At 40.7% G+C, this 25,014-nt stretch overlaps 1 protein-coding gene and 2 non-coding genes across 3 annotated transcripts; 1 reads left to right on the plus strand and 2 right to left on the minus strand.

Annotated features, from left to right (window-relative positions):
• Positions 1 to 929: 929 nt before the first annotated feature.
• trnar-acg lies at positions 930 to 1,002 on the plus strand. Its single transcript has one exon. It is a non-coding gene; the product is annotated as a tRNA-Arg (tRNA).
• Positions 1,003 to 2,031: 1,029 nt separating this feature from the next.
• Positions 2,032 to 2,104, minus strand: trnar-acg. The gene has a single exon. It is a non-coding gene; the product is annotated as a tRNA-Arg (tRNA).
• A 995-nt stretch (positions 2,105 to 3,099) lies between these two features.
• On the minus strand, positions 3,100 to 25,014 carry LOC117946479 (LIM domain-containing protein 1-like). Its single transcript, XM_034874660.1, has 9 exons — positions 24,901 to 25,014; positions 23,164 to 24,816; positions 17,955 to 18,056; positions 9,377 to 9,444; positions 8,156 to 8,218; positions 6,628 to 6,758; positions 5,575 to 5,626; positions 4,370 to 4,438; positions 3,100 to 3,734 (listed from the first exon to the last, which is right to left on the minus strand). The coding sequence occupies exons 2-9, from the start codon at positions 24,377 to 24,379 to the stop codon at positions 3,597 to 3,599; spliced, it is 1,839 nt and encodes a 612-aa protein (XP_034730551.1). The 5' UTR covers positions 24,380 to 24,816; positions 24,901 to 25,014; the 3' UTR covers positions 3,100 to 3,596.

A 25,014-nucleotide genomic window follows, 5' to 3' on the forward strand; every position in this document is an offset into this window, starting at 1 on the left:
TCCTTCCTTCTATTTCTACTTTACGTGCGTTTTTACTTTGTAAAACTCACTGTAGCAAACAGCTTTTACCATTGACCTTTTTCATAAATGTTGCTCAATATGAATGCACTCCACTTGGTGACTAGTAGGATTCATATTTGAAAAACTGCTGAAAATGCGAACAGGATTGTTCTTTTCAGGCCAGCTTTAGATTTACAATGAGAGCATCAGAAATGAATTGAACATGTAATCACCAGTTTCACAGGAGAATCTAGGTAAGATAAGACACCTGTCTTTTGGTAAGTTGTGCGTATTTCCGATGAAGTTTTAATGACTATAATAGCAAATTGCAAATAGGTAAAAAAAAAAATGATTGTGTTAAATTTCGTGCCATTGCTAATTTTTGTCTAGCACTGACAACACGTGGGACAACGAATATCACACTGGCTAGATCAATAAGGGTTAGGGTTACTTAGGTGTGGCTGTGAAAATAATAAGTCTCTGTTGAAAAAATCGTTTTTCAGATAGGTCATTTCACTTCTACTTGAGTAATATTTCATCCAAGTATTATTACCTTTACAATATTTCAGTAATTTTTCCACCTTTAAGATGAAAGATGAAACTCCAGTAACTGATGATCATTGATGCCCATCATTACATAAAATAGAGACACAATTGCTATGTTTGTAGACTGTGAATTAGCCCCAGTGGCCTAACGCTAGTAGTCCGACACGACATCTGCTGGCTAATGAGGGCATTGCGGCAAACGAGGGTGTTAATGGAGTATGGCGGCTTCGAATAGATGTAACCACTTCAGTTCTCTCACACTTACAATACAAGATAAAGTCGTAAAAATATTATAAATATAGCGTACACTTAACGTTCTTCTATATATGTGGTGCTATGACCCCCATTTCAATTTGGAAATATAAATCTCTGTTACAGCATGCGGGCCAGTGGCGCAATGGATAACGCGTCTGACTACGGATCAGAAGATTCTAGGTTCGACTCCTGGCTGGCTCGTATCTTTTTTCATTGGAACTTTGAATGCCGAATGCTGTCACTTGTCTGGTTGGCAGTTCTATTATGCGAGAGCCACTTGCGTTGCCCATCATTACCATACAGTTCCTAACAAGATCTGACTCCAGATCCCGCTTCACTAGCGAGAATGACGTTGTTTGCTACATTTCTGATAAGTTCATTCGTCAGCTGTAGGCTAATGTAATAACAAGTAAAATTATTGAGAACATGCCAGCAGGCTATGAAAAGGGCATAACAGCTGACTAGTTTTTAAACAAACGTCAAAAATTAATGATAGCCAACGTTAGCTATCATTAACCAACAGGTGAACGCCTCCCGCTGGCCCGATAAAGGTAAACCATTGTTAGACATTGTACATAATCCTACTTTTTATTTTTATTGTATTATATACTTTAAACAATAAGTCAGTTTCTTGTTTGGAAGGAAGGATATTTAATGTAAATGGAGAATTGTAATATACATAATAGAATAGATAAAGAATACGTGACAGCAAAACAGAACAGTAGGGGGAAAAAATGTGCTCAATATGAATGCACTCCACTTGGTGGCTAGGTAGGATTCATATTTGCAAAAATGCTGAAAATGCGAACAGGATCGTTATGTTCTTACCAGCTTTAGATTTACAACGAGTGCATCAGATATCTGAATTTGGAACATTTAATCAACAGTTTCACAGGAGAATCTCTAATGAGTCAGTAGCAGCAAAATTACGTTAATTGAGTTCAACTGCCTGAATTGGATTTACTTCCAACACACACACATGCTTGGGGAACCAAGTCTTCTTTCAAAACCCTCACATACAATTGTACAACATAGGAAAATTTGACACCTGCATTTAATCTATTCTTAGCATTTGGAGCAGAGGGCCACTGTATACATAGATATAGAAGAGATTCTATATCTCACGAAACACTCGAACCTATGCAAAAGAGTAGTAAGTAAGTAAGTAAGGCTCGAGCTCTTTTGGCGCAGCCGTAGATTCATCAAACAATTCTAATTGAAAAAAAGAGACGAGCCAGCCAGGAGTCGAACCTAGAATCTTCTGATCCGTAGTCAGACGCGTTATCCATTGCGCCACTGGCCCGCATGGAGAATCAAGACGTCATATCCCGTTATTAAAGGGACAGTTCGGATTTCGCTTTAAGTGTTAAGTGACTTTTGTAATTTTCTTAAAAGTAACTAATGTTACTTTCTGACATTTACATTTTTCTGTGAGAATACGATGACTGTTGTATGTTGTAGAGCGTTCTTAAGACATATAATCTTACAAAAAATGCAAATCTAATATTCGAGCCCCGTCGATCGCAATGCCCTCTTATACAGCAGATGTCACGATTGGACGGTAGTTGGCTACCTCACCAGAGGCAGGGCTTGATCCCCAAGCAACAAATCCATTTAGAAACAGAGGTAGAGGCACAAATGGCCTACTTGGTGAGCAGCAAATATGTTTGCTATCATGCAAACTGTACTACTAGTACTACTACTACTACTACTGCTACTACTACTGCTACTACTGCAAAGAACCAAATTAAAATGAAAAGTTTAGCCTGTTGTAATGCATTTATTAAATATATATTTTTTACAACACTCATACAGCACATGTTTGTTTGCTCTTCATCTTAATCTACATTTGAAATAAGCCTCTCGAATAACAAGCAATTATTAAGTCAGTAAACTTAACATTTAGATGACAAAGGTAGGCAATCAAAACTGTGCTTCCCACTGCAAAATAAAATTAGTATTCAAGGGGTTACACACAAAATTCAAAATGAAACAAAAGTAAATGAATATAGACTTACAATATATACCTTTTTAAATATACATAGTTTGCAATCGTAACAAAATACATAGATCTACAGGTCTAATACCAACCTCTTCATGGGTGCATAGAAAACTCACAAATCTATTTGTAAGTGCTAAGAACAGACTGCCTTTGACAAAAAAATGGCTGCCGGAAGCCTTCTTCCTCACCCTGAACAAAAAAAAGAAAAATCATAATAATAATTAGAGCTTGGACACAGCTCATCACTGATGATTGTTATGCTATGACTTCTTAAAATTATGCTAAATGCCAAGTTTTTTTCCATATGTATATACATACCAACTGCAGAAACTGTATCCTATGATTGAACCATTATTTTTCCAAAAGCTTAGCTAATGAGAACCAGAACCATTAGATAGATCATTTATGGATTGAAGTGAAAAAGGTACACCTAATCTAAAATGAGTTGTTTAGATATTTACAAAGTCAATTTAACTAGTATTTACATTAAAAAAATCCTATGGCAACACTTCTGCAAAGTCCACATGCAGCAGGTACAATGCAATGCTTCACTGTATTCAAAGTAGATTTTTAGTGTATTACAATACTTTTTATTGGGGGAAAACCTCTTAAGGCATAATGCTAACTTCATTAACATTCCTATAAAAATACACTTCAAACCGTAGCATGACCTGATGCATTGCATTAATCAATCCTCTACAACAAGAATTGTACATATCCACTCCTGCTGTCAGTCACGCATTGGCCGTTCCTCCCCAAATCCACCAGGGGTCTGCCTCCACCCGCTGTAGCGTTAGTAGGAGGCAGCAGCAGCGATGGGAGAGGGGCACCCAGGCTCCATGTGCTTCAGGTGGCACGAGTGGCAGAGCAGGTGGCCGTTCAGAGGGTAGCAGCGGTGACCCTCTTCGTCGTTCAGCTCCATCTTACAGTCCTGAACGACACAAAGGAGGAACAAGGGTGAGCCACTGATCCTAAATGGAAGAATGGACGATAATTGGTCTGAGTTTTGCTCTGACCTCATTTCCAAGCATTGACAGATTGGACGGCAATAATTACCTCGGAAGTGTGCAAAGACGGCATTTAGAACAGGTTCATTTCAAAAGATTGAAACTGTTCATACTGAAAAAATAATAAATGATTCCTTATTCTGCCTTTTGGCTTAAAGTTTCAAGAAAGGAAAAGTTAGAGACAAAATTGTAATGTCAAGATGCTCCTCTGACCAACTTGAAAGATAAACAAAAACAAACCTACCAGGATGGCCACTCAATAGTTAAACTACTTAAACAGGGAGCTGCTCCTCACAGCCCACTGATTTTGATTTTCAAGGAGTCAATCAGCCTTTGCATTGGGAAAAAAAGAAGAGGCTCTTGAGTAAAATGATGAGATAAGGATGAGGAGGTTTTGCATACCTGCTCTCCTCAGCAGTATGTCATTAGCACCAAGACTGTAATTAACATATGATATCTCTTGATGAGCCATTCAGCGAGTCCCCGGCTCAGAGCCACTAAAGATGCATGTTTTTCAATGCAAAGCTTCAGAGAATTGCGATGTGGCTCTTTTACCCACCTCACAGTGATAGCATTCCACATGGTAGTCCTTGTCCATGGATACAACTCGAATGGTTTCATCAGACCCCTGGAAAAGAAATTAAAACTGAAGCCAATCTCACCAGAAGACACTCCAGTGTCTGATTGGGTGCAATCTGACAAAAGCTTCAAAAGATTGATACACAAGATGTAAGCCAAGAACTAAACTGTCTGTATTTTATTCTAATATACTATTAAAAAAGAAGAAATAGCAAAATAAGCTTATAAATCATAGCATACTTGTGTGTGTGTGTGTGCGTGTGCATGCGTTCTTTGTCCTTCAGACAGGAGGTGTTTCTTTTTCAGTCATTTCTTTCTCTAGTTACAATCTCAGCCTGAGAGGGAAATGCCCTGAACGTCCGTAACACACACACACACACACACACACACACACACACACACACACACACACACACACACACACACACACACACACACACACACACACACACACACACACACACACACACACACACACACACACACACACAGCCTCTCCTCTAAATACCTGCCTACTCAAAGGGGAGGGTAGGGGGCATTCCAGCCAAGTCAACTCTAATTTTGGACATTTCTTTGCTTTTGCCAGCATGTCCTGCCTGTGTGTGAACCAACCTTCTCCCTGCTATCTATCCGCTCCTCCTTGACACCACATCAAATCAGAGCAGTCCAGTGGGGAAATATGGCTATATTGAACTAGCTGCTAACTCGCACTGCTAAGTTCTGTTTTTGGGTCATATAACTGAGTAAATATGAGCAGATAAAAATGTATAATCTGCTGGAATTCATTTTACACTCCCTCTGAATTGGCTCTTGTCTCAGGGGCTTTGACAGCACTTCCTAAAACTACAGCACCGCCAAGAGCATAATCAAACAAGACATATTATACAGGCGCAATATGGACAAAGCTAGTATTGCGCTAATTTTCTTAAAATCAATGGGTTTTGATATTCAGTGAAGTAATCCATTCATTTTATTGTAAAAACAGTGAAACGGTTCAAAACCAAAATCCTGCACATTCAAAACAAAGGATCTCTACTTGTGACAACTTTTGGAAATGTTTAACTTATCATATTGCTGTAAGGTTAACTTGTCTAAATCAATACGTATGTCAAAATATAATATAGAGAGACTTTGTATGATGTTTGATTATGACCCAGTCTTAAATAAAGGTGAATGTTAGCTTACCTCTGAGGGCAGGATGGGCTGGTTACAGGCTGCACATTTAGGCGCCAGGACCCTGCGAGAACATAAAGGAACATGTTTTCATAAATCAGTCCTGCCTCCGTCTCTTTCTCCCCTGCCCTGGCTCTGACTACATTCAAGATTCCGATTCCACGCAGGAGATTCCAGGTTTGCAGATGTGCTGGCTTTCCCGGCACATGTGATTCGACAAAATCCCAAAAACCAGTAGAAAAACAAAAAGGCCAATGAATTTATTATTTCCCCACACATGTTTGGCACCTGGAGGGAATCTAACAAAGGGCTTCTCAGTGTGGAAGGGCATGACTGTGACTAAAAGTCAAATACATACTGTACACACAACAAGGCTTGTCTGATTTCATCAGTGTAGAGAGCATGTGGGAGCTGCCAGACGGTGGTGGATCATGTGCCTGACTGTGCTGAACATGTCGTCCCAGCAGGGAGAAGAAAGGCTGCAACTGTCTTTCTACAAATGGCTAACAGGCACAGCATCAAATGTTTTCACACACAAAACCTTGGTTTTTTGTTTCACTCCGATGTTATAAACTCTGTTTTTGTCCTTACAGAGAATGTTGAGTTTGGACACGAGGAGGCATGGCTGCACGCCCCCCCCCCCCCTCCCGAATACAGAGAGAGAAAGAATAACAGTTGACCCTTCTCAGTCAGATCCTATAGGCCTTGTCTAAAATTCCTTCTGGATGAATAAAGTATTTATCTATCTAGCTAGCTATCTATCTTGTCTGTTTGTAATTTAGTTTGTTTTGATGTTTTATTTTACTGTTTTTTATTTGTATTGAACTCTTTTATTATTGCTTGTTCTTTTTATTGTTTTTTTTACAATTGTACTCTTGTGGAGCACTTTGTGACTTTGTTCTGTAGAAGTTGCTATATAAACATGTGATTATTATCCTGCAGGAGCGAGGGAACGTTATGGGGCTGCGCAGTCGTTTAGCTCTACATGTTTTTAAGCTAAGCTAGTATAAATCCAGTTCATGAGCTTGTTTTCTTTTGAAATACTGTGTAAGAAGTGACACTCACCTGTGGTAATCTTTAAGACAGTATATCTTATTTTCAGTGTCCACAGTGAAGGGCACTCCGTCAAGGCTCTCATTACAGATGACACAGCGGAAACAGCCGGGGTGGTACGACTTCCCGAGGGCCTGCAGGATCTATAAAGAATGAAATAAGTACAGAATATAAGGAGATCAATACTCTAATTCAGTTTGCTACCGCTACCAAATTTTTTATCACTATTTGTATCCAATTATTTTAAAATAATCATTGTTCTTAACAATTCTTGCGTTAAGATTAGATGAATTTTAAATGATCACTCTGGGTGTAGTGGGCCGTAACAGCAGCTGAGAATGGGACAAAGCTAAGAATAAGCCCACCCAGAGTACTCAGGACAATATATAACAAGTAATCCCAACTATTAAATAAAGCAAACAAAAATGTAAAAATTAAATAAATATACAAATAAACATATTATATCTTCGCTGACAAATTTAAAAGAGAATTCTGAAGATTTCAACATGTAGCTCTGTTTTTTTTTTTTTATTTGTAGTGGTGTCAGTAGCAAGGCAAATGAAAACAATTGGTAATGTCTACACTGAGTTAGTCTTTTGCTAGATGTTGCACCAAACAGGCTTAAACAGGGCAAGTTTAAATGTGTTTCTAGCCTCTAAACATGCTCAAAATGTCATTACAAATTCCTACCCATGTGCTGTTCTTCCTTCCAAGTGAACACAGGGAATCTGACTGCTGTAGATTTGATAAAAAAGGCATACAAGTTGTGTTAATCTACACCTCTGTTTATTTCCTCTTTTCCGGTAAAGTCCACACCACTCGATTAACACAACTTGTATGCCTTTCTGTCACATTTACTGCAGTCAAATTCACTGTGTTCACTTGGAAGGAAGAACTGCACATGGGTAGGCCCTTATAATGATATTTTGAGTATGTTTAGAGGCTAGAAACACATTTAAAACTTGTCCTGTTTCAGCCTGTTGGGTGAAAAATCTAGCAGGATAATTCAGTGTAGACATCACTGATTGTTTTCATTTGTCTCGCTACAGACACCACTACAAATTAAAAAAAACTGCTACATGTTGAAATCAAATTGTCCTTAAACACACAGGTAGCCAATATGTAGTATGTTTCATGCAGAAATATGTGTACAATATACACAACATGCAAAATATGCCCCAGTGATCAAGTCAAACATATTTCTTCTATAAAATATTCAGCATATTAGATGTGGAGATGTGAAGATAAGGCAGCACAAGGCAGCACAAAACAGCAAAGACATCTCCTTCCTAAGTCTGCTGGATGGAAAACATATAAACTTGTGTCTCCTAGAATCTTTCATATGCTTCTTTGTGTGTGTCTGTTCTGTTTTTGTTTTTTTTAGGAGCCTTGGTGTGTGTGTGTGTGAGAGAGACAGAGAGAGAGAGATAAAGAGAGAGGGAGATGCGTAGCCAATTCTTCCTGAGTCTTTATCCAGATGTGCCCACAGAAAGCTCATTTCAAAACTACACACAACTGGAGAGAAGTAACAGACACTCACCATGTCCATGATCAGATGTCCACATGCGTTGCACTTGTCTGCAGACTGCTGGAAACCAGAGTACTTCAACAGGCAGAGAAAAGACGACAATGATGTCATTGGAATTTGGTGATTTAATGGATAACTGAAATCTTTGACTCTCTGTTTTAGAATGAGCACTAAACAGCTCCACAATGGCTCCTAGACGTAATCCAAGGGAGCCTATATGGTTTTGCATGTGTAGTTGTACTAAAACCCCTCCCTAAAACTGCTTAAAATCACTCCTTTCCCTCGTAGCATTACAGCCAGCACAATATGCACTTTAGGAGTGTGGAATAGTGGACAAAAGTCATTATGTTGTGGTTCCTGAGATTGGCCATTGAGTGATGCAGTATTTGAATCAGTCTGCTCATACATATTAACACATAAGGAGCTGTGTCAGTGAGGAGAGGCCACACTAACAGGCCTGGCAGAGGAACAGATGTAATTAACAGCACATAGAGGGAGAAGAGTCGGAGCAAATTTAATTCACTATACATTTTGATTTTAATTGAACAACTAAAAGAGCTTTTGGTGGAAAGCCAATCATATGAGGTTTTATACTCCTGGGGTAAACACGCACATAGCTACTCACAGTGTGAATACAAGGATGAGTTTGGAAACAACCAGAAAAGGGGGAATTTTCTAGGAGAACACAACATGCACACTGACTAGAAAATACATGCTAGAAATTACATCAGTTCAATCAAAGGCATTTTTTCATCCTAAAATTATGCATACTAAAGGTTCATGTGCATACAGTCATTCTGCACTGGTGTGAATGGCCTCAACCGCCCTCCACCCAATAAACCATAGCAAAGCAGCTTCTCCAGTTACTGACCTCCTTCCAGTCCCACCCGAGGCAGGAAACTGATATAAATTGGCTGCATTAGATGTGAGAAACTGGGTCAAAGTCTCAAACAGATATTTTTTATTTAAGTTGAAGGCTGACAGGTTGCTTATACTGTAGGTTGCATTGAAGTGTGTAAAGTACACCTGATGAATGGTGATTTAAGTACAAAGTGATGTTCTCATGCTAATCATACAGAGAGTGATGTGTAATAGAGATGTGGACTGGGTGAAAGTGAATGCAGCTCAGTATGAGAATGGTACTGTGTTATGTAAACTTAATGCAACAAAGGTCACAAGAGCACATACCTTAGTTGAGGTGTACTAAGTATTGATTGTGTATTCACCACTCACCAGAAAATCTTCTTCACAGAAAACTCTCCCTCCGACATAATAGAACGCCTTTCCTCTCAGCCTTCGACCTGCGGAAACAGACACACAGAAACATTTTTGTCATTTCACTTGAACATTACACAGCAGGACATGCACCGGGGGAAAATAGGTTGTATTTGTATTACAATAAGTAGATTAAAGAAGACGTGAAATGTCTTTCTGGAAAATCTTGCAAAGCCATGAGAACAGTTACAGCACTAATGCATAAAGAGTGGGGTGATTAATTACAGTCATTCGAAGGTAATGGACCCTCTTGCAATATTCATTATATCCTACTGAATCCCAGGCGGATAAATCAACCAAACGGATCTCTGGTGTGCTGGTGTCTTAATATAATATTGCTGGGACACAAAGCGGGTTGCGTTAGAACAAGGAACACATCTGGACCAAACACATGGGGAAAAATGCTGATTAAATTGAATTACTAGACAGGTGAAACAAATTAAACACTGCTCTATCGGATTTCATGTCAACCATAGGCCAAGACCTTCAGTGACCTGCTATTCTTCTTCTTTGTTACTCTCTTGTGTCTTTCCACATGGTGGTTGTCTGTGTACTTTAATAGTTGTATGGTCTGGAGCTGGCTTCTTAAAGCAACACGCGCACACACGCACGCCAAGGTTATAATCTTTAACAATAAGAACAAAATAACAAACTAGGTAGGAAAAAACGTGAACTGAAAATCAAATAAAAAACAAGGCTTTCCAAAAATATAAGAATGTCTTTGTCAAATTCTTTCATAGCGCAAATAACGTTATATCTTTCAGAGTTGCAAAGATTTACGACCATAGACCTGTTTTATACAGTCTATGCCATAGACATATAGATACCAAATGGGAACCCAGAAATTCAGACATTCAATGTCAAATTGTCAAACATAGTCCATGACCCTCGCCTGGCATCATGGTGGTACCGAAAGTCAGAAGAAAGCGGCAGAGTCCTATTTGATTATGACTGTCCGATAAAAGCAAGTGCCTTGCAGTGGAAGGTGGTAAAATATGTGGACAATTTATTAAAGGGAAAAATCCCACAAATTTGAAAGTGTGCACAAGGAGACTAACTTAGCTTACCTTAATAAGGTCAAGGATAACGCCAAGCCCCCCCTTCCCCCGAAACAGGAGCTAACCCCGGTATTTCTAAATTTGTATGTTGTTGAGTTATTATTACAGAATACTTTTATGACCCTTTTTAATCTTGTCCCTGACAAATAACCCATATTACAAAAAACACTCAAACTAACACTAAAACTAATAAAAACTAAACTAAAATTAAGCATTTTCAAAACCTAAACTTCCAAATCTCCTTTAAAAAGTAATTAAAACTAAACTGAATTTGAAAACAAAGTCAAAACAAAACAACGAATGAAAACTTAAAAACTATAAACACACACACACACACACACACACACACACACACACACACACACACACACACACACACACACACACACACACACACACACACACACACACACACACACACACACACACACACACACACACACACACACACACACACACACACACACACACACACACACACACACACACACACACAGCTATTCTTGCCCAGGTCCCACAGGAAGAGAAAACATTCCTGACATTTTCTGTGTGGGGAGGTGAGGGAGGGTGAGGGAGGGGACAGCAGGGGTTAACCTTGGTGAACAGGAGCCTTCTTTATCACCCATGCTCCATATCATGCTCTGTTTACTTGATTGCTTGTATCCAGACAGTCTCACACAGTCAATTAGCCACTAGGAATTTCACAGTTTTATTCTTCAGACGAAGAAGAAATGAGGTCATAGGCATATCCCTCAGTGAAGGACATTTTAAACACAGGGCTTTCTTTAGATCCATTTCTGGAGAACATGGACAACAAGTCAACAGCATTAAGAAAAAAATATTGGCACATCCCTTCATTGTTCAAACAAAAGAACTGGTGTGCTCACATCAAATGTCTTTAGAGTATAATTGGTCCCGACCCGAAAATCCCACAACTGGCAAATTAAGTCAGCACTTTTTGTGAGTCAGCACTCACAAAAAGCACAGCAGAAGAAGGAAACCGATCCGTTTCAGCCTAAAGTTCTCAGCGTTTTACATCTCTTCACTGCAGGACAGCAGGACTACGAGATACCAACCTACCTTCATATTGTGGTAGCTATTGTGGGGGTGTTATGCCATCAAGGGAAATGTTACCAAATACTGATGATGATATTTGTGTCCACGTAAAGAAGCACTTTGATTTACTCTATTAGCTAAAAGCAAACCTGTCTGTAGGTTTGTTTGTTTGTTTTGTTTATCCCTAAAGGGTATATCAATGAAGTAATTATCCTATTTTTGGGGCAACAGTAGCGCAGCTTGGCTTGGGAACCAGAGGGTCGCACTGTCCCCGGTCTGCTAAGGTGCCCTTGAGCAAGGCAACAAACGCCCATATGCTTGGGGCACCTTCAAATGGCAGCCCCATCACTGTCACATCTCACCATTAGTGCATGTATAGCTCCTATTTGTTCATGTGTATTTCAGGCCTGTGTGTTATGTAATTTCCCCCCTTGGGATCAATAAAGTATCTCAGATCAAATCAAAATCAAATATTTCACCCCCAGGACAAAGATCAACCTACCAACAGATCATCCTACAATGTGAAGAGCATTACTATCTTAGTCTAGTTGTGGAGAAAAAGAGCTCAGCCAAAGAGGCTGACCTTATGCCTCTCTACTTAAATCAGTAGACAATAGATTAACTAAGCTTGAATTACACGTAAAAAGCCGACTAAAATTAACTAAAACCTCATGATTACTCTTTTTATATCAACTGCACATGGCATTCTCTAAACCAGTTTTTCACAATTACATGATCTTACTTTAATAGAATAATAATGGTCACGCAACCAAGTTCTGGACAAGGCTAACCAATAACTAACTTAGGAGGAGGAGACGAGTCATTTCAATGTGGCCAAGGTGTGGAGCTGGCCTTGGACAGTTACAGACAGACAGTCTTGGAACTGTGTCCCTAAAGGAAGGAGGGTAAGATGAAGGGAATGAAAGTGAGATAATGGGCCATTCCTCCTCTTCACATTCCTGTCTTTTCTCCCAGTGAGTCAAAGAGGGAAGGAAAGATAAGAGCTTAATTAAAGTCAGGAGTCAGGGCTGACTATTTGAAAAACACCGGAAAGAACTGTGACTATTGTACTTTCATAAAAATGTTAAATACCTGAGGGACAGAACAAAACACAAGGCCATTTTCTAATTAAAACATTCTATGAATTCCCTTATGTAATCCCATTCAGAAAATAAGAAGTTAACATTGACCCTGCCATGGCTTCCTAATCGGGCCTCAACCCCATTCTTACCTATGAGTAAATTACTCAAGTGAGACATCTCAGGAAACAAAGCCACACCTCTTTTATACTAATTTAACATACCACTTGTCCTTCTAAAGAGACCTTAGTATGTTCAAATGACAAAGAAAAATCTTCCCTGCATTTACAAGAAGTTTTTTAGTAGTCTGAATACATTTCTCTGACTGTGAACAGTACCTGGGACGTTTGGTCAAGGACCTGAAAATCTAACCACCAGATGTCAAAATACCAGTGGTGTCCAATCCGATTGTAGTATGAATTCTCCAAAGCCTGCCGACTGGCTGGTTTAAGGGGCTAATATTGTGAAAGCCAAATCTGAGAGAGGGCCTGTGTATCACTGTTCCTTACAAACTCAAGTCACACCTTGTACTGCTGCCACTTTAGCATTATAATATTATCCCAAAAATACACTTAATGTGGTTATCAGGAAGGCACATATAGTTGTCAAGTCCTTTCTACAATCTATCTACCAGTCTTATATGAGGAGAGACAATCACTTCCTTTTTCCTCCTATTTCCCTCTTTTCTGAATCCCACAGATTATTTGAGTTGGCTAATGTGTAAACTGGTTCCCCTGATTACAAATTTGAGCTTAATCTCTGGAATTGGGTTGTACCATTAACTTCTCATATACAGTCAATCATTAGCCTGGAGGGAAGCCCCCCCCCCCCCTCTCCAGCAGCGAAGCACTGAATCGCAGATCTGCCTCTTAGACAAAGTTCTCCTTGACATCAGGAACGTTCATCTGCCTCTCATACACCTTGGTGGAGCTGGTGGAATGAGGGCATGGGAGGGAGCTCACGGTTATGAAAACTTTTCATGCAACCCAATAAGCATGACAGATGTCTTGACGTATTGACTATAGAGGATGATGAGAAGGGATGTTTTATATACAGGCACTTTATATTTGACTGCATTATGCTGTTTACTGTGTGGGCACATGCATGAATACATCCCTGTGTGCTGGCTCCATGTAGCGAGTGGTGTGCTCCCACTGAATGCCGCGCTGTATTCCCATCTTGTTGCACCCAGCCAGATCTACAGAGGGCCCCTATGCCTGCATTCCTCCCCAGCTGTGACACTTTTCCTTGGGGCCACTCATATCAAGAACAACCCTACGCCCTCACATGGCGTAAGCTATGAGAGGTCTGTGGTGTGTAAACTACTCTCTCCTCCCCCCTTTAGACATCAGCTTCACTCTAAGCCACAATCTGTCTCCTCTTTGCTCTCACACACATGTATAAACACAGAGGATGGAGGGTAAATGTAAATTGTAATCATAAATAGGGGGGTGTAACCAACAAGGCCAAAGGTGCTGCGGAATAATGGGTCTGAGTAGACATACTGATGTGGACATACTCCACATACCCACCATCTGATAACTGGGGCAGAGCTTTTAATTGGTTGAAGTGCACGTCTGTCTAGCAAGCAAGCTGAAGGTCACAAGCACATTGATGGGACAGTGCAGCCAGGGTGATGAACATTGACTGATACCTGGCTGTACCCAATTGGTTAGGTAAACTGTCTAAACTGACAACCGCAACATTGAATGAGTGGTCCACTATAACATGCTACACTGACACACAAGGTCACCCATACACAACAGTCCACTTGTTCCCACACATATATGTTTGTTTAAATTAAAAAGTCAGCTAACAAAAAAAATTACTATAGAATAACAAAGATGGCAGTACGGAATAAGCAAAAAGGAAAATCCCCGGGCTTTGATGGGAGCCACCCTGAATTTTATGTAACTTTTTGGGAACAACTGGGCCCATTCCTTCTTCTCCACATTGTTGATGTAACAGAGGACAGTAAGAACCCAATGTCACTTCTCTCTCTTGACGCAATGAAGGCTTTTGACAGACTTGAGTGGCCATTTTTAATGGTCAGTCTTAGAGGTGATGGGCTTTGGCAACACTTTCAATGGTATGACTAAAGCTTTGAATTCTAATCCTTCTGATCGAGTCCTAAACGGATGCACCTCCTCCTCTTTATTTCCAGTTTCTAGATCTTCCCGCCAAGGTTGCCCCTTGAGTTATTTGTCATTTATCTGGAGCCTTTGGGTCAAGCCATTCGCCAATCAATTATGGTGTTACCAATATACATTCGTGGTACACATCATCACCTCTCACTATTTGCGGACAATGTTTTGGTTTATTTAGAGAAACCCCTCTCACTCTCTTCCTTACCTTCTATCGTTATGCGAGAAGTATGGCAGCTTATCAGGCTTTAAAATAAACTGGTCAAAGTCTGCACTACTTCATTTAAATTGTTAAGCAGTTTACATTTTTAGGCATTGAGGTCTTCCCCTGCTTAAACCAGATTATTAAACAAAATTATTCTGTTGCTCTGAACAGCGTTTTGAAAGATATGGAAAAGTGGATGGGTCTCCCCATGTCTATTCAAGCCTGTCTCTCAGTGGTTAAAATGAACGTTTTACCCAGGATTAATTTTGTGAGTAGCTTCTCTCTCCTCCTGTGGGCTACTGGTGTGAATTACAATCAGCAGTATCAAAATGTATCTGGAAAGGCAAGACTTAAGATGTCTACTCTACAGAGGAGGAGAGAGGATGGCGGCCTCTAAGTTCCCAACTTTAAACTTTATTTCTAGTCCTTTGTGTTAAAACCCCTCCTTACTTGGTTTAATCCAGATGCGTCTGCTTGCTAGCGCACCTTAGAAAGTGCTATGACAGAGCCTCGGTTACTCAATGATGTTCTTTTTGCTAATGTTCCCGACATACTTGGAGGTTGGCTGAAACATCCTGCCATTTAGCTTGTAACTGGCACACTTTTTCCCCATTATTCAATAATACGGCACACCTGATTGGCAAGAGGCCAATAACAGTCCCACAATGGGAAGAAAGGGGAGTTCATTATCTAAAAGACATTTTTGGTAAGGTTGGCTTGTTACCTTTCTCTGACTAACAAAGTGCATTCAGTCTACGACGTTCCTCTTTTTTCTTTTACCTTCAGTTGAGGTCGGCACTCAAGGCATACGGTGTTCCCTGGCAGAGTCCTCTCCCCATTTGTCCTATTTGGAAGTTATTTACTGTGCAGCCTAAAAACTGCAATAGATTGTCTAAGCTTTATCAGTTCTTAGTGATGGCCACTCTGCCCTTCCTCTTGAGAGGATCTGGGCACGCGATTGCCCAGGACAGGGTATTGATCTCAACTGGCAATAATGTATGGTCTAGCATTCCAGAATTATCATGCAATCCAGACCATCAGCAGATTCACTACAATTTCATTCATAGGATATATCTCACCCCCATGAAAATGCACCACATGAAAATAATTAACTGCCCTTTATGCACTTTCTGTCCAATGAAAGCACAGGGTACATTTTTTATTATGTTCTGGAAACCACACCGCGACCTGTCTATTTGCAAGTGGACCCTTTCCTACTTGGATATAGTGTATATGGAACTTTGGACACTTGTCGGAGCATTGCGGATTAACTTGCACAGGTGTTTGGTCCTTTGTCTTTTGTCTGTCTATGTGTGTGTCTGTTTATGTGTGTGTCTATTTCTCCATGTGTTTTTTGGGGGTGGGTTTGGTCCTGGGACGCGTCCCAGTATATGGTTTGTAACTGTTCGTAAATGTTTGTTTTTTTAATTAAAAAAAACAAAAAACTATTTGACGTAACAATAACCATTTTCATTTAAAATATCCTTATTATCACGGTGGATTACCACGATATGGAAATCCTGGGTTTAATCTTTTCCAGCTTCATCCAAGGCACCTGAAGTTGCCGCGCAGGCGCACTGCACTCAGGCAGGGGACGAGGGCAGAAAGTAGCAGCAGGCTTTTTTCTTTATCTTTTTCTTTTCTTTCCCGTTTTCTGACTTGTTGAAGTGGAACCTAAGGTAGAACTAAGGTAAGGTAAACTGTGGGGGGTTTTACTACCTCCTTATCTTCAATTAGTGTTTTGCTACAATGTGACAGTTTAGCCCGTGTTATGACATGCATTTATTTGGAGTAAGAGAGAGATATATATTATTGCCTTGATAATATTGCTGTCTATCTAGCTGATAGATGTGCAGATTGTTTAATATTTCTTGTGCAGTCACTTGTTGATATTCAGGTTGTGTTAGGGCAATTTGCTAGCAACATGCAATCGCCGTTAAAAGACTAGCCTGTGGAACCAAATGCCTAGCAATTAAAGGTGTATTACACTGTTTGCTCTGTTATGGATATGTGTGCTATAATAGATGTGGCTCAGTCTCAGTTTGTATTACTGAGCAAATTGTTACATTTATGTTAATTATTACAGGGAAAGAAATGTAATTCTTAGGATTGTTTCTTGGTATATGCTGGCGGCTATACTATTTAGTTTTGGTAAATAATGTTCATAGTAAGTCAGATGCTTATTAATGTGCATTGTTATTTGCTTATATTTCAGAACCACATCCAACTTCACATGTAACATCAAATACAACTTCATAGTTTACTTAACACGTTGGAGTAAATAAATCTTCCTGGATCTCAAAGTCAGACATCTCTGGTTCAAGTTCTTACCGGTACCCCTACAGCAGGACAGTGTTTCAGTAGCCAGTTTCCACTAGTTTTTACAAGCATATTGCCTGTATTTTTGTAAAATAATAAACACTGTTACACTTTTTTAAATTTTCATACCGTTACATCCCTAGTCTGTTGTCAAGGTTTTGCTAAAAAAAATTAACCCTGTACTTAACCAGTACAAGGTGCTTCCAGCCATTATTGCTTTATTTCAAGTGCCGTGAGTACTAGTACACTGATACTTCTAATCCTTGCCTTTCTCACACGTGATTTGTGGTTTTAGTGATTTTAGTTTAAGGCTCTACTTAAGAATTGGATGCACTCTGAGTATTGAACTACACTAAAAGTTATTTTTGTTGACTGATGGATAGACTAGGTCAACAAAAGGTCTTACTTTGTGTGTCTTTGTGTGGGCTGGAGGAGTGACCGGCACACCCAGAAACCAACCAGCGGCAGCACAGGAGAGTAATCCCTTAATAATTGTGTGTTTTTGCTCAGGGGAGTGAATGACTGAAGAAGAAGGTACCACTTTTAATTCAAGAGAGAACAGGGCCTATTACTTGAGCGGTCCCATGAGCTTTACATGTGAATCAGCCGAGGAGAGAAGGTGAAAGTGTTTGAATGGGAGCGGACTTAGTGATAGTATGCAGTGTATGTACTTACTGCAGGCGCTGCAGGTGAAGCAGCTGTCATGGTAGAGGCTACCCATAGCTTGGCAGGCCTTGCTGGCTCCATACACAGCCTTGTTGCACTTTACACAGACTCCTGGAAAACAACACAGCACATGACCAAGTCAGAAAAGTCACAAGGAGACACATTTGCAACTAATATAAATACACACACAAACAGATGTAGACACACTACACCAATCCACACAGGATCAAATACTGAATCGGAGATATAAATGAAGACACAAGTTTATTGTATCAAGATAAAGGGGAGTAACAATTTGTGCAGAGTAAAATCCAGATTAAACCAGACAAAAACAATGGAGAGAGAGAGAGAAAAAAAAAAAAATCACTTCACAAAAGTCAAGAAGCTGCTTGGCGGGCTGTATCATTGAAATATATCCAGATCTGCTTATTTGGCTTGGCTCAGAGACTGAGAATTAAGACTTTGATAAAAATCTAAATGTTCCTTCTGGAGCTAACAAAACACACATTTAAGGGGGCTTGATATCAAGACACATGAGTCTACTAATAATCAATCCACTCATCCAAGCCAACTAGATTTACAAAGTTAGGTGCAGAGAGAAATGTAAAAGAAAAAAAAGATAAAAGCCTAAAAAACAACCCTGTGCATTAGGTGAAGAATACCAGTTCAGGCCTTTAAAAAGACAAATCACATGTGAGAACGCCAGGCAGCTAGCATTACATAATCTCTCCTTTGACTTTGGACTGCTCATGTCAACACAGCAGGGTTTACATGTGATCAATCTACAACATATTTTATCTGGAGCTGCTTAGGAAGCAACACTACTTTCCTGAGACCTGTATTATCTTTTTTGGACCACTTCCCTGCCAATCTTTATTTCTCCCTCTGAGCATGCACTCTATGACGTGGCATGGCATGACAAACTGACATATGTGACCAGTGACAACCCCGATCACTGCTTATTGTTGGTAAATAGGTAAATTTGCTAAATCAATCAGATACAATATGATTTAACCTTCCAGTACCAGATGGGGTGATAGCATTGATGGTGGGTGAAAGCAAGACCTTGAGCTTCTCTTTTAGTGTGAGGATGTGTGTGCACGTGGCTATTTGTGCGTGTATGTTTTTATAGAAAAACTCCCTGGAGACAGAGCTCAGCAATACAACGTGGCCCGGCCCAGCCCAGCCCAGCCCAGCCCAGCCCAGCCCAGCCCAGGTCCTGCTCGAACACTGACAAAGAAACTTCTGTTTTCACTGTACCCAACACACATCACGCTCTGCTGCGTCCTCTAAAAACACACTGTAACATTTAATAACTTTCAAATGTTTCTTTTCATAAACTTTCAGTAATGCAATATACAACTGAGTTATATATAATTCAACTAAAGCCTCACCTAATGCCTCAACAGAGGACACATCATCAGGGACCCCAATGACTGGAAAAAAGATTTAGAGATAATAGAGGGATATTATTAGAAAGCAGAAGAATGTTGCTCTTATGTAAGCTTTTTTGTTGACATGAAAACACAATAAAGTAGTCATGCCCTTAAACTACTGAAATGAATAAGTAAAGGTTTGTTTTTTTATCTGTAAATGTTGACTACAAACAATTCAAGTAAGAGAACAAACATTACAGTATGCAATGCTTTTTCAGGACTTTTTTCAAGATCTGACACAGGGCCAAGGACATTTGTCATTCATTTGTATGCTCAATGTAAACACAAATGCAGTGAAAGACCATTCATTTTTTTCTTTTCCTATTTGGGACCAAAAAATCCTTGTTTTAATAATAACCTCGTCGGTTGGGTCACTACAAATCTGCTTTTGGTCAGAGTCCCATATTCCAAAACAGTGTGATTATTCAGGGGACTGACTGCTTGCTTCAGGTGGGGGAAGGGGAAGCAAAACATGTAGCCAAAACTTCACCCCTCCTCACCCTCCACACTATTCCCAGTTGTCAAAACTCCCAGTAGATGGCTGCTTACAGGCCAATAAGCCACTAGCTGAAGAAGCACGCCTTGCTACACATTGTAGCAGCTATTGACTAGTATCACTTCACCAGCTAGGTTTCAGATTCATCTATGACACCACAACATGAAAAAAATTAAAAGGACCAAATGTATGTACATCATATCTCATTCACTAAAAATGAAGTAAAATATTTCATGGATGGAGTTGTGTCTCCTACAGCTGTGGTTCCCAAGCTTTTTAATTTGATGTAGGCCAACAACCATCTAAGATAAGATCAAATGTTTATCCATTACTTCTAATTTTTTTAAATGTGTATCTGATACTTTCAGCTGACTATTTAGACGTGTCTGCTCGCTTGCTACTACAACTGAATCATGTTAGTAGAAGTTGTGGTCTGTGCTGGTAGATTAGAGTAGCAGTGCTAGTAGTGTTAGCACTTCTCCAGAAATTCCTAAGTAATCCAATCATTAAGCAAAACTTTACAGGACTGAGCAATAAAAGACTTTATTACTAAAAGACTGGCTAAATTCCATCTGTAAAAGATCCACCACATGATATAAATGCAACTTTGAAGTAGCAAAAGTATGTCCATCTCACTTTCTATTACTAAAATGTCCTGAATGCTGTCACTTATGGCACTATTTTATTAACTTTTACCACCAAACACCCAGACATGCCATAGCATATTAAATTCAGTCAGATACTGCTGGACAAACAGACTTTGAAATGCATGAGAGGATTAACCCCTCACATTATTTCACACACACACACACACACACAAACACAAACACACACAGACACACACACACACACACAGACACACACACACACAAGTCAGCCTCCAAAAGCCTGCCAGAGCACAAGCCAAGATTCCCTGGGAAGAGTTAAGACGAAGCTTTCCACTCAACAGCCAGATGGGATAAATTAATCCTCCATCTTAACACAACACTAAATGCTCAACTGAATGTGTGTGTGTGTGTGTGTGTGTGTGGTTGTGTTTGAAAGTCAGAGGAAGAGGGGAGGCAGAAGCCCCACCACTTCCCCCCTCTTGGATAAACTTGTCTATAAATCTTGCATCCTCTCAGGCTCTTGTGGCCAAGGACAAAGAAGCATCCCCAAACGTGTCCCTAAATCTCTCAGTTAGTCTACTCATCCATTCAGCTACACCGCAGGCACCGCTAAACTTGTCTCCCTTTTGCATCTTAAGAACTAATTTCTAAAATTCCTTGCTCTCTTCCTTCCGACATTCCTCGGTGTTCCCCTGGTGCAGCCATTTGGCACTGGACTCATTTTCCCTGAACCTCCAGCTGCAGTTTTGCCAATCAGCACTTGGTGTACAGCGGGGAACTCTGATGAATCCCAACCCTGCGTATGAACACTGCTCGCACATTTGGTGAAAAACCGCTATGGCACTGTAAGAGACTTTTAAAAGTCCGGCCCGAAAATCTTCAAACACTGGGATCTACAAATATGACAATATACAAAAGTGTGCTTAACAAGTCTGTATATACTTATATTATTCATAACTATTCTATGATGAAACTTAAGTTGTGTCAAAAACTAGCCTACACAAGTTTTTTTTGGCATGGAAGCATGACTCAGAGGATGAGCCATGGTCTGGTGGAAAACTCCATACAGGAACAGTGTGTGGGCTAAGTGGGAATGTGTGTGCAAAAAAAGGCATATATTGTATTACTTTAAAACCAACACTTCTGCTGATTAAACACTGTGCTCTCCCACCTTTCTCCCACACAGCCGTAATATTCACGTTGCTGTTCTATTTGTAAGCCTTGTCGTGTTAGTGAGGTATGCCAGTACATATTCCCTTACACACCAATATAGGCTCACCAGGGGGGCTGAGGAAGGCTGTGAATTACAATCATCACATTCCAGCTGGAAATTCCTATGTGTGTGTGTGTGTGTGTGTATGTAAAGTGGGTGCACTGTGGCTTTGAACACGATTCCACCCATCTCACGCTCTTCTTCTCTCACTGTCTTGCCTTCCCAGAGCGGGACATCCCGCTTTTTAATGAATTGCCCTGGCTCCAAACACCTGGCCAACACGTGAGCACCAGCTTTCTCTGCAACAAACACACTGTATCTACTGTATCTACAACAGCCTGTCAGCTGAACCTCACAGCAAAGCATGTGTTTTCTAAATGTTGCACAAATTTCCTGATAGCGCTCCTACAGTCCAGATAGAGCAGCTGAAATGCTACAGGCAGTGGTATGGGGAATAAAAACCAGAGTATTCTGCTGGTGATGGACATTCTTCAACAACCCTTCCTACCTCTGTTTCTCAGCCAGTGACCTTGTGTATTGATTGTTATCTTAAACTTGAATCCTGTTTTTTATGTATTGGTAATAGTATACATTTGAAATATGTAAAAGTCAACAAATGCAAGGCTAGATCAGGAAAACTTAACAATCAACAAATGATCTTCAAGACACATAAATATATAAATTGTCTTGATTTTTTTTTTTTTTTTTTAAACAGCCACGGTTTCTTGTTCCTAATGCAACCCCAAATGGGATAGGGTTAGGGTGTTGTTATTCATTATCATTGTCCCTGTGCACACGTTTATCACTTGCACAAGCATGTATAGCATGCTCATAAAGAGTCATTAAAAATGTGCAAGCACAGGTTTGTAGTAATGACATCATAAATGCCAGTCAAACAGGAAGCAACATTACAACACATCACAGAGTTAATGGAGCACAGAGCTGACAGAAGCGATGGAGGTCCAACTAATGAGTTTAGTCATCAATGTTGCCTCATTAAATCATTAAATCTCTGGGAGGGGAGAAGAGGGCAACATACTACTTTTTGGCCTTGGACCCACCTTTTACTGCTTAAGGGTTTGTTTCAGCTACTAAGAGGGCAAGACAATATATTATTTTAAAAAATTATAAAGAAAGATTTCACGGGAAAAAAACAAGAGTGATGCCTCCAACAGCATTTGCCTTTTAAGTTCAGCTATTTTCTCAGCAAAGTCCATCAAGAAAGCCATCAAACAAAGACTTAAGACAACTGGGTAGCCCTGCGATTAAGCTACAGAAACACACAGACACACAAGGGAAACAGAGAAGGACAAAAAAGGGTGACAGTGTGTGCATGTGTAATGAATTTCAAGTTGTGATGAAAATCAAACAAGTAGATTTGTGGTTGGGTGTTCAGTTGGTTTTAAAGCAGTGGCCTAACTAACAGAAGCCCCTTGTTGATGCTAGATAGTCTAAACTGTCTTACCAAAATAATCAGCCTTTGGTTGGGCATCCATCTCTCTTTCCAGCCGATTGGTGAGGGCTTCTAACTTTATTTCAGCTGCTGAAGGCCCCTCTTCAGGTGGCTGAGCATGGAGAGACTCGCAGGGTTGATAGACAGGCTTGGGGGAGCACAGGACATCAGCTTCAGCACTAAAGGCATGTCCACAGATGGGTATTTGGCTTTGACCTTGACCCTGGCTGCTCCTGCTTCTCGAGACATTGCCAGGCATCAAGGCAGCCGAGGCCACCTGGCCTTTGGGTATAGGTTTTTCAAAAGATGCAGGCAGGAGCGAGGACGCTGCCGCAGGACCATTATGGTTTGTATAGGGTGTCAAATTAGGAGAAGATGGTGTATAATGCCCCGCAGAGTGTGTGCAGGGCTGCTGCATGTGGAACTCAGCTCCTGCTGTGAAAGCACTCAGAGGCAGGGCATGGATGAGGTCAGATTTGGCTGATCCAGAGGGCTCTCCAGCCCAGCCCAAGGCTGGCCCAGCAGATGAGGGTGGACTCAGGTTTACAGACGGGGTGACAGCCTGATTCTGCTGGGATGGTAGACTGTTGGCTGTGGGAGGTGCAGACTGGGGGTGCTGCTGAGACGTACTGTTGCCCCCAGATCCAGACAAAGCTGGGGAAAGCTGGCTCTCTCTGGATGGGGCCCAGCCCGCCGACTGGCTGACCGGGTGACGAGCATGTGTGGGCGCGCTATGAGACGCGTTTCCTGGGTTGGGGGGTGTATGTGGCTCTGAGCGCTCCTTATTATCGTAATTGTTTCCGTAGCCATATGCCCTGCCGACTGGAAGTTCAGGCTGAATAACTGTGTGGTGTTTCTGGCCGTCAAACTGCGCGTACTGATTGCCAGACGTGGTGCTCGGCACAGGGCCAGAGAGTATCGGGGGCTTCGCTGCCGCTTCACACGGCTGCCTGTAACTATTGATGGGCGGTCTGTCTTTGGTGTAATATGTGCTGTTGTGGCCACCATTCATCTTCATGGCCTGGTTGTTTTTGGCAATCTCCTCTTGCTGTTTCTGCATGTGTATTTTAGTCATTTTAGAGGCAAAAACTTTCCGTGTCTCTTCAAAGTCGGGGTTATTTCCTGCATCCCTCCTCGTTCGAAATAAACCATCTCTGGATGCTTCATACATGTTAAGGTCCTCGATAAACTTACTCGCCTCCAGTCCTAAATCTTCGTATTTATCCATTATGAAGATACTTTGTGTCACAGCTTCAATTAAGTAAAGTAACACGTAAGTATAATTAAAGGCTAAAGCCTAACTAGCTAGTTAAATCACAAGTCTGTAAAAGAGGGATATTTCCAGAGTGAATTATTAGCTTAACGTTACAGTCCAGCCTCTCGTAGTCTTGACAGGAGACAAGGGTCCGGACCCAGGATGAAACTTTTCTCTTATTTCAAACTTTCCAGTTCTTTTTATCGTCCGGCGTCAAGAATTTAAGTTAAAAACTCCGCGTCCTCCTCGGTGAAACTGCCCGTCTGTTCAGTTCAGCTCTGCCCCGAACAAGCCGCCGTCTGTCTGGTTATGAATGTGAGCAGATCACAGATCCGATAGCCTGGACGACCCCGCGAACTGCCCCCACCTCCAGCGGGGAACCTTCATTCAAAACTTTATCCTCCGCACTTCTGTCAACAAGAAAGTTATGTGAGTAGTTAAAATAACTAATATGTCGTTAAATTCGATACGGTTAACTGATAAAAGTAGTCTACCGTTAACGACTAGACCGTGGGATAACAGTTGAAGCACGTTACGTGGCCACCGGTCGACAGTTTGGACAGAAAACAGGGAACACTGTGTTTTTAAAGGTGCAGTGTACAAATTGA

This window comes from Etheostoma cragini, chromosome 6, assembly GCF_013103735.1.
Source record: "Etheostoma cragini isolate CJK2018 chromosome 6, CSU_Ecrag_1.0, whole genome shotgun sequence".
NCBI lineage: Eukaryota > Metazoa > Chordata > Actinopteri > Perciformes > Percidae > Etheostoma > Etheostoma cragini.

Bases quoted from the DNA above. Each gene is read 5' to 3' on its own strand.
- LOC117946479 (XM_034874660.1), bottom strand. From the start codon at position 24,379: ATGGATAAATACGAAGATTTAGGACTGGAGGCGAGTAAGTTTATCGAG. The intron at 5,627-6,627 runs GTGAGTGTCACT...ATGTTCTCGCAG, and splicing joins TGTCTTAAAGATTACCACAG to GGTCCTGGCGCCTAAATGTG. The intron at 3,735-4,369 runs GTGGGTAAAAGA...TGTGTCGTTCAG, and splicing joins TGGAATGCTATCACTGTGAG to GACTGTAAGATGGAGCTGAA.